Raw genomic sequence first — 10,932 nt, forward strand, 5'->3', positions numbered from 1 at the left:
GGATATAGGTCTAGTAAACATTCGGTTGGCTCCTCGGTTCAAAAGCCGGCAAATGTGAAGCCACAGTCATCATCATCGGTAGCACAAGGTTAGTGTTTACATCATCGCCTCACTCCCTCACTACCTTAAGTAACATAGAAGCTTTATTGTAAAAAAGACGAAAAAAGGAGCAGATAGGAAGGGAACTAGTGATAGCCTACTGCAACAAGTCTGAGATTCCCCCAGACACTCATTCAGGAGAGACCGACAACAAAAACGTCCCTGACGCCGACCATTGGCCATATTTTGCAGTACATCCAGCCATGCAGACGGTGGTCATGTGGACCACATCCTGGAGGTATGGTCACACAGATTTCCCTAATCTCTTTCATACGACGCCGCCAGTTCGAAAGTTGGCCACCACTCTGCTTGCGCCAACTGGAGCTAGGCACAGGAACCAGCATGTTTTTCGGTCGACGATTATTAGGCCTGAGCAATATATGAGCACACCACATCTTTTGGTGCTGGACGCAGTCTTAAATTAAAGTCCCTCTCGCATAACTGCGTACTCGTTTTTCAATTTTCTCGCTACGGATCCATTCGCACTAGCCTGTACGAACTATGTTTCTGAGACAAAAACCTGAAGGGGCCTTTGTTCCGCTTCTGGCAGAGGTTCCATTCCGCAAAACGGCCCGTGAGATATACAGGTCCTCTGTGACTTTGGGATATACCGCTTTGTTGCCACTTCTTATTCAGATAACTTCAGGGTTCGGACACTAACGCTAGCCAAGTGAGCTGGGTATCAAGATTTGAAGATTGACTTCGATGTGTCCAAAGCTGTCGGTGCTGCCTGAACTTGAACTAGGAGACAATGTTTTTTTGTGGTTCGCACAAACATAGTTCGCTCAAGCAGACTGCAGAAGAACATTTCATTCGCGATTTTCAATCCCTTGGGTCTTATGACGATTTGATCTTGAAGGGCCTGAGTCTATAAAAAAGCGCAGCATTAAGGCAACTGCGCCATCCATGACTGCACTGTAACGGAGAGCGTCAGTGCATGCAATATGGAAGCGACTTTCGCCTCACAATGTCAGTTCGTTCCAGCTACAGGGCCGCACAAACAACACAGTTATGACCCCCCCCCGAACTTCTTACCCACAAGGATCCTTTATATCTTAAGGGCCAAAGTGACTCTCACTACTGTTATTTTTGTGATTTACTGGTAATGGTATCCTCCTCCTCCTACAAAGGAATCATTCTCGTTTACTCGGTGATGGTGTGTTCACGCGAAAAGCCTTATTCGGTAGAATCAGATTTAGCACCATACAGTCTTTTGTCAAAGCTGCACAATGAAGAATGGTTGACATTTAACGTTATTCGCCCAAATCAAACCACTGATGTCATTAACCTGCTGACTTTATGCACCATTACGGTCAGTAAGATAGTGACTGAAAGCGCATATCCAGTGCTTTCTTCGTTTATGACGTGATTAGAAGTATGCCCACGATAGTTCTGGCCTGAGTGATGGTTAGGAACCAAAACTGATGACAAACAATATCCAAACAAGGACTCACCATAAAACGGGAACGCGATCAAGAACCACAAACGGCGGTTTAAAGGTGACGGTATAAGTGCGTTTTTGTGATAAGAAACTCCTGGGAATTGGTAGAGATCGTCTTCAGTGCTTTGTGTTATGTGGATTTTGACGATGCATCAGCTGGCTTGGAACAATTAATGGTACGTTATAAAAATTCATGAATTTTGAATTTTTAGGTTGGGTTTAGAAGAGTTGACCTTCAACAGTGTATTAAACTGGGATTTCCAGCTGCCAGTGAGGGGTATCCATGCTGAAGAGTTGAGAAACGCTGCACAACTGTCTCATCCTTGTTGGGAATGGCCACCGGTGCGCACTTCATGAAAATTCAGTGTTTCGAACGCACTGTTCCCCGGTCAGTAGTCTGAACATTTGACCGTCTGGCCGCAAGCGGCTGATCAGCAGTGTGATGAACTTACACTTCAAGTGTGCCTAAATTACTGGTTATCTAAGCCTCGTTTATATAAGAACAAGTCTCTGTCTTGCTGTGCAATGCATGTACTATTTACACCGGCAGCAGTGTGATCGGCTTTGCACTCTGCAACCGATCTGAACTGCCTGACTTTTAACATGCTTTATAGAAATTGTAGACAATATAAACACCGACAAACCTGATGAATTAGTATGAATGTCACTGCTAGCAGCACAGCAGAACTGTTTAAGATAATCTTTCGTCGATGAAGAAGAGAAAATATTCTGCCAACTGTGTAAACAGGAACAACTCGCTACATGTTTGTCTTGATACAAGGAACATCGACTGGTATATTTTGCCGATAAACACAGGTTTAAAGAAAACATCATTGTCCTCCTAAACCTTGTTTGTTTATCGGTCTATATTTTGATTTGATTTTGTGCACAGGAGGAACGCAATCGATTTCTCTTTTTTGAGCAACACAAACGATTGGTGAGAGTCAAGTTAAACCGCCGGAGTACTACTTCTTTAACTCGGCTTGGTGTAGCACGTACATCACTCAATGTTTGAGTGCTGCGCGACAACAGCGTACGAATTGGGTTGTAACTCTGGACGCTGAGTGCTTGCTTTTTAAAATCCTGACTTCTGGCTCTTAAGAGCCCCGTGCGTCGGTATAGATCCTAATTACACCAGAAAAGTGATTTCAATTCACCCGCCAACCCGTACTGCAACTTATCATTTGGTGGCACTTACAATGTTGTACTCATACCATTACCTTTCTCACATTTATCGTGGTTGATTGCAACAATGTGGAGAGCCATTAGGCAATTGCTCTCCCACTAGAATTCATCAGCGGCGTACATCCTTGGCCATCCCTGGACTTGAACTCTGAACAGCTGAAGTGTAAGGCAGAAGTGTTACCATAATTCCACAGGCTCTCGCACATAAGCGTATCCCCATTTTGGTGTGGACTACTCAGAATAGTCAGGCCAATACAGAACGTTGACCGTTCAAACGAGAATGAGGTGAACAAAATCCTACAAATCCTACAACTTCCCACAAACCAACACACTAGGATTTATGAGGGTACCAACAATATGATATCCCGGCCAATATTCACTCTTGCCTGCGATGTCAACAAACTTTGTATACCACGAGTACGTTATGTCCATGAAGAAACTATATGTAGACACCACTTAACCCGCGTTCTACGGGGAACAAAATGCAGTGAATTCCGCTACCCAAAGTTTATCTGCATTGCGAACGATAACGCACAACAGAACAGGCACCCCCAAGAAGTGTAGGCGCAGATTACCCAGCCTGAAGAATGAAGAGCATGTGATGTGAACCCATTTATTTATTTTTTGCAAAGAGCAACTAAAACGCTCCAAGTGTGTGCGCTCGTGTGTTCGAAGATTATGTGGTGAGTGGAGTGGCCTAACATCTATAACGAATATGATATATTATACATATCTGTATTATGCATATCAATATACAGTGAGTATTCCCAAGAGTGATTTCAACTTGATGAACGTCATTATGGCATAAGCAAATCGTGACAAATCAGTCACTGGGCCACAAGTAAAGTGTAAACGGATACGTATGGTCACACATGGCAAGTACGCAGTCATTGGCTAATTCATTCCCCGATTTTCAAGTCTTCAAACGAAGCAAACAAAGGAACATCACTAGACCTGTCAGGTTCGGTCAAGCTGGGGAAAACCTTAACAGTTCAGCCTGAGCCTCAATGAAGCTCAGCTACACAATACTACTGAACTTAGAAATCATAGCAGGGTAGCACTTTTTAATGCCAGAAAAAGACAGTTCGGTAGCTCGTTGTGGTTTGAACGGACTTTTATAGATCTGTCCTCAATCAGCTCCCAAACGACTAGAAATGCAAAAATTCCAATGATGAGGATTTCACACAAACGCAAACTGATTGAATACTGTACTATTACTTGTGACGTAGCTCATATCCAGATGATAGAGTCCTTCTCACAAGGCTGCCTGTAGTATTACGGCATACGATCTCTTTTTCCATCTTTATGTTCATTCTGTAGGCGAAATCCTCGACTTTTCGTCAACTTTTATACACGCCCGAACGTATGTAGACGCAGTGATTTTAGAGAAAAGCTTGACCGAATCTTTTGTTTGTTGTATACTGAATGTGTCACACAAAAGCCGCCTGCCACCTCAGATGGAACGATATACATGGTAACAACGCACTTTCCTACAAATGCTGCTGCTCACGCTATCATTTCCTATTTATTCGGGACTCTTCCGCTCGACATGGTGCATCATCTTCGGTTTGTAAATTTTACAAAAGAGATAATTCGGAAGCCACCAATATCCTTATTTATTACTTTAGTCTGGGTTATCTGTTAAAGCTAACCAACTGGATGAGTCGTTTGTGTTAGTTCGGTTCGCGCTGTCAATAAAAAGATGGTTCAAGTAACTGAAGGATGCGATTGCCCATAAGATGCGTGGGAAGATTTAACAAAAGGTGATGGATTTACAGATATCCAGAAATCAGAGTAAACAAATAAAATGAATTACCCTGGCTGCAAGCTTCCTCTTTTGTTGCACGTCATCCCTCACCAAAGCTGGAAACGTGATTTATTCTTTATGCGCGAGGATCAAAAGCGAAAGAATAAAGATCTGATGCAACCCTTTTGTTTGCGCAGCGTCACTAGTCTTCGGTTTACTGATGGCCAACCAGCGTTGTCTTCCTTTCTGATTGAGGTGTTTGCTGATTCGATGACACTTTTTTCCAGCTATTGAAGTCATAGTTTACTAGCCCACCAAAGATACATATAAATTATATATAAAATCCGAATCGTGGACCACACGTTCCAACTTCAAAAACTATGTGAGAGAGGATACACGCGTGTCCAACTTCCTTCCTGATAAAGTGCGCGAATGGCTAACATCTCATGGCTTTCGAATTGAAGGGTCGGGTTTCGCCATGCTTGACCGGCTTTTGCTGCGAAATCCGTCTACAGTAAAAAGCCAAGGAGCATTGTGAATCTGTTCCATCCTTATAGACTATCGTCAGCAGTGCATATCTAATGAAAATTAGTGTTTTGAACCCGCGATCCTCCGACCATTGTTTCAAAATTTAGTCGTTCTATCCGGAGCGGCTGAACAGAAGTGTGATAAGTTCTCACTTGAACTGGATAATGCACCACTCGTTCTTGAGTTGTAAAAGACACACCATGTGGTCACGTATTGACTAACACCTCAAGTGACGACTCAGATGGAAGTTCCACTCATTTTGTGGAATTTTAAATGGAAGAATACATTCAAAAGGTTAGTGAAACATTCATCTGAGAAGCCGTTACTCGAGTGGCCATACATTACTTCACTACGTGAAGTGGTTTCTGTGAGTGAAAAATGAGTGGTACTTTATCCTGTTTAAGTAAAAGCTAATCACACTCCTTTTCAGGCGCTCCGGGAAGTACAGTTAACTGTTGAACCACTCCGCGGGAGGTCGCGGACCCGAAACTCTCTGAGTTTCATGGGTTGCGCACAGCTGATGATTGCTCATAAGGATTAAACAGTTTTCCAGCACAGATTAACTGACAGGGCAGAATCTCAAGTGAAAATTGCAAAACCACTTCATACTTTGTGGTTGACAAGTAATTCGCCAAATTATCTCGGTACATGAACATCGAAATTTCACAAGTTACCAAAACCATCCCGACGATTCTCACTTAAAGCAAGGAATACAGTAGCTTACTCATGCGCCAGTGTGTTTAATTCACCAGCATTTCTTGGTGAGTATCTGCAAACAGTTTTCAGTTTCGAACCTTGAGTTGTCTGATGGGCTGCCCCATGTAAGCGCAGTTCTATTAGACACTCTATCTTTTACGAGAATTCGGCACAATTCTGAGGAGTGATTAAGTTCTTCGGATAGGATGAGTCCATCCCGACGATTCTCACTTAAAGCAAGGAATACAGTAGCTTACTCATGCGCCAGTGTGTTTAATTCACCAGCATTTCTTGGTGAGTATCTGCAAACAGTTTTCAGTTTCGAACCTTGAGTTGTCTGATGGGCTGCCCCATGTAAGCGCAGTTCTATTAGACACTCTATCTTTTACGAGAATTCGGCACAATTCTGAGGGGTGATTAAGTTCTTCGGATTTAATAGGATGAGTTCCCTTGAGTTCACGTGCGAATACTAATTTGCACAGCAAGTGACGGCTACTTTCAGATATCTGGAGTACATAGGAGACATTTGCCGTGTCAGTTAGGTCTATTCTCAATATAGCTGGTATACCTACATGAACTTCAACACTTCAAAGAGCATTCAGAGAAATTGCGGGCTTTCACAAGCTCGTATTCTAAGGTCAGAGTAAAGGGATTGGTTTAAGTTTCCGAATTTTTATTGATGCGGGTATTTTCCACATTAACAGATTCCGTCTCATAAATTCGTGGAAATGTGGATTAAGTTAGAATAAAATATCCTGTGTCACAAAACACCATCCGAATGCAAAAAATGACTGATGTGGTTCTCATCGTATTTTCGTCAGTTTGACTGCTTCACCACACGGCTCTCATCTTCAGATGAGTCTCCAAAACTAATTGCATGGGGATCTGCTGTGCAATATATGCGTGACTCTTTATCAGAAATTGCTTGGAAAAGGTTTTGTTTCTGACTCTTATTCAGAAGCACAAGTAATTTTCATGTCGTTTAGGGTAGATTGCGACTAAAGTAAAATGCATAACCCAGTTGTATAATGCACTAGTGTCAAGAATAGCGCTTTTTTCGGAAGAGGACATCCAAGCTCAAAAGGTTTAAAAGTTTCATCAGGGTAAGTTCCTGCAGCCAAATAATACCATTGTTTGTTGTCTACAATGTTTCCAGTTTAAAATTACGTACCACACTGCACCAATCTGTTAATTTCTGGTGTTTTTATTAAGGTGGTGAACATCCGGACATCTCTCGGTCCTCAAGGCAGTGGCACACTAGATCAACATACTGCCCCATGTGGTGTTGGACTCATCAAGGCGAAAGCGGGGAGGCACACAGTTACCCTACGGAACGGAAAAATGGGCGACATCAAACTTCAGGGGTACTGTTCACTCACAAACGGAAGGATTGGTTGCCCAGATTATGCAAGATGCTTGGCAAAGGCTTTGTGGTAGTCTGTCGTCTCTTGTCGACTTTTGTATGCCTTATACCGGGATGCCTATACCACTGGATGCGGGGTTCTCAGCGGATCAAATGCATTCAAAGGAGCAACGCATTTCTTTTCTACCTGTATACAACGATTAAACTTTTATACCTGCTCAATATATTGGGCCAGTTGTGCTTTTTAAAGTACTTCCTTGGCACCGATTCTTATATCTTTGGATTACATGTACTCTACGATTTGCTTAACGGGAAGCCTTGGACGCAAACCGGAAATTTCCCTCGGGTGACCTATTGCGATTTTGAAGCGAAGAAGACAGGAAAAAATTACAAGTAAGCTTTTTCATTATTCACAGGCAACTCTTCTCAGTGGTATTTGCGTGACCAAGATATCCTGACTTTTCTTAGGTGTCTCATTGTAATGCTCCAGATGATCCGGCAGGAATCTGAAAGTGCACCGATAGAAATGTGATAATTAGATGCCAATTTACAATGTTCATTCAGTTCCTAGCTGAAAAGTGGAACCCGAGTTATCTTCTAAACTCGTTTGAACGCACCTTTGAAGTGGGCAGTTACCAGTCACAGTTACACTGCACTTCAAGACAACCATGGTTTTAGTCGGGCGTTGCGTTAGTTAAAACTCTATCCCCAAGCCAATTCACTCCCTCAAAACTATATACTGCGATTTTTCGGATCAGGTCCCAACTGAAACGAGGCCAACTTGTGTGGCCCAGTTAGTTAACGAGTATGGTAAACGATATATTTAGTTGATAGCTAGTTAGCATCAAAGTAATTCTCAAAAGATTGGATTCACCTTCCATTCAAACCCGCCACTTTTAACCCCTTTCATTTATGCTTTAGACGCAACCCCGTGATTTGAACATCACCTTTGCTCTTGTCACACCACAACAAATACTGGGTTGACGTTAGACAACCTAACAATAAGTCACGAAACTATATACACTCTAGTGGTTTCGTCAAACAGTGATTTGTTCTTGATGTTGCTCGAATTATCTGAGGATACCTGTTGAGTAATATGAATTTTTCGAACGACTGGGAGAAAATACCAAGAAAACCTAGTTAAAGTAGAATTGTTGGTAGTATTTTCTTCGAAAAAAGCAGGAATAAAGAACACGGTCATACAATCGCTGATGTGCTCTACCTCTGGCTTTCAGATCAAAGATTAGGCGTCCCGAATGGTGAAGGGTATTTGAACGATAACAGTGACAATAATAATTAAAGATCCCTCTTCGAGGTTTCCTCTAACTATTAATGATATCCAACTGCTATGAAGAAGCACGTTTGTGACTACCGAGTTACTAGCCTTTTTTCATTTATGGTAAACAATGCTGTCCATTTATTATGACAATCGGCCCTCACGTGTTTCTTTGTTTCATATACATCTTTTCCGTATCGATATGCTTTCGAGCGCGTCCACAAAAAGGCGTGAGTATTTCCCTTTTGAACCGGTGGCAAATACACTCGTCGAAAATGTTTATTCAGTTACTTCTGGTAGACTCAGGATGGAATCATAGTGCGTTATCATTTGCATCAAACGTGTATGAGACGGAGATGGAGATAATATCAGTCAGCTATGAAGAGGGGTTGCTCGCGTTGCCCTGAATTTCACTATATTCAAGCAACGTAATTCAGCGCATTCGAATACTATAAAATGGCCCGAGACAAACTTTCAGCGCTCCCAAACCTGGTTCCTGAAAAATAGCACGGTTAAGACCACCAGTTCGTTTTTTTATTAATCGTGGCTTCTATAAAAGAAGGGGTAAAATTCCACACGACAGTAATCGCTACTAATATACGCTTTTCAAGGCAGGAAGTTCATATCCTAGCTGCGCCGCTGTTCCGTATTATTTAAGCTCACCACATTCCATTTTTCCCCAGGAGCTTCCCTCGTAACATGATTTTGCGCACAAAGAAAGTCCGTGTTTAATCCCAAGACACTCACACTGGTTTTGTTATTGTAAGGTGTGATAGTGATGTAATTTACGAAGTTATGATCTATAGGTAGAAGTTGATCATTCTTTTCCGAAGAAAAAAACTGGGCAGATGAGCGAATAATTTCTGCTATGGTAGATCATCGACGTCATTTTCTATAAAGTCACAACTTCTCAGTCCACTGAACTGCGCCCTCAACTTTTTCTTTCTATTCTCAGGTATACATTACAATGTGTCCTCCCATTAAACCTCTTCCTGGAGAAAGTGTACGTCTTTTTGTGGTTCTGGTTTATATTTGTCGCCTTGTTGACCACCTACAGCCTGCTCAAGTGGCTTTCACGTCTGAGCATTCCACATCGTCGTCGCAATTTCATTCATAAATTCCTCATACCATGGAAATTCCCTTATGGCTGTGAACAGCTGAACAAGCGTTCGTTGAACTTCTTTGTTGATAAATACCTGGACTGTAATGGTGTTTTCGTCATCTGGCTTGTTTCGATGAATGCCAGTGAACTGGTTGCTGGTGAGCTCATCTCAGCTTTGTGGGACTTATTCTGGACCAGAATCTGTGTAGCCTCTTCCTTTCTACCGGCTCAGGTCTTTTCAAAAACAGAATTTGGCGATAACGCGAATTGCGCATTTGATGATTCTTCGTCCTCATCACAGACGATACACCAGCTGACACCCTATGAACAGCCGTTGTTGGTCCCCACTGAAGGCAAATGGCATTCGACTGGCCACCTTCCAAACGCCGTGCCTGCTGGTAGTCTGACTGCCGATGTAGCAACTAAAATAGAAGCCAAAGCTGACATGTCATCGTATATTCCCCATTCACCAGCCGCATTTACCCGAACAACCTCAAGTAGTTTGATCGTACCGGCTGTACTTACCAACCAGTCAACGAACGACTCTTCAATTAAAGCTTCTGCAATGGGCTCAAGCCTGGATAGTATTGTGTGAAAGCGATGTACATAGGATTTTCACTGTATGTAAACAGGTTGTTCAGTGATAACAGTATGATTAATTTTTCCCGTTTTCTATGTCGAAGAATGAATAGATGTTTAATTTGCCTTCAAGTACTTTCCCATGCGTATGCATTTGTCTTATCTCCTTCATTGAAGGTATCTTCCCTTCAAGTGAGATTTCAATACGATATGCACCACAATAAACCGTCTAGGCATTGATGTGGAACGTGCAAACCAAGTTCCAGCAAGTAATAAGGATGCTTGTAATTAGAAAGTGTATAAATGGTCCATTCATGGTTGTCAATGCCTTGAATGTTCGATTTAATATCCGTTTCAAGAAAACTTATTCAGTCGTAAAGTAGAGTTGAGAATTCATCGCTTTATGACGACCGAATGATGAAGAAAAATCAAATTTCTTCCACTTAGGATTCTATTGATCAGACGGTTAATCAGTTGAAATGTGGTAGTATGTGTTCTCAGTGGATTTCCAGGAGGATACTGACAACGAAATGTAAACCGACCGACGACCCCGCCACATATCCACCAGGACACAGACACTACTGCCATTACTCCCATATCAGATATCCACAGGCCAAGTGGAACTTTTGTAACCCGTAAACTTCAAGGACTTTAAACAGTCATTAGCAGTCATGGAGGTTGTGAGTCGGTAATTAATATAGGCAGCAGACTGCTCTCGACGTGACGGATGCTTCTTGGTGGACACCCACCGAATTCTCGCTCATTTGTATCCATTATTTGGGTCATGACTAAAGGTGATGGCTCCTACCAATAACTTGTTGTCCCACTAGTTCTCCAAACAAGCAGTCAAACTCTACGGCTTTGTGAGTATTTCGTTCAACTGCATCTCCTAAAGCAGTATTTCATTTAATGTAGA

The 10,932-nt window shown here is 42.3% G+C and overlaps 1 protein-coding gene across 1 annotated transcript in view; it reads left to right on the forward strand.

Moving 5' to 3' along the window:
- T265_12552 (hypothetical protein) overlaps positions 1-10,044 on the forward strand; it is a gene marked incomplete at both ends in the record, with an annotated part of 65,118 nt that extends 55,074 nt beyond the window's left edge. Inside the window, 2 exons of the mRNA XM_009164276.1 lie at positions 6,909-7,452; positions 9,291-10,044. Coding sequence (XP_009162540.1) covers positions 6,909-7,452; positions 9,291-10,032 — 1,286 coding nt within the window. The remainder of the gene's footprint in view (positions 1-6,908; positions 7,453-9,290) is intronic.
- Positions 10,045-10,932: the final 888 nt, after the last annotated feature.

Source organism: Opisthorchis viverrini, assembly GCF_000715545.1.
Source record: "Opisthorchis viverrini unplaced genomic scaffold opera_v5_4, whole genome shotgun sequence".
Taxonomy (NCBI): Eukaryota; Metazoa; Platyhelminthes; class Trematoda; order Opisthorchiida; family Opisthorchiidae; genus Opisthorchis; species Opisthorchis viverrini.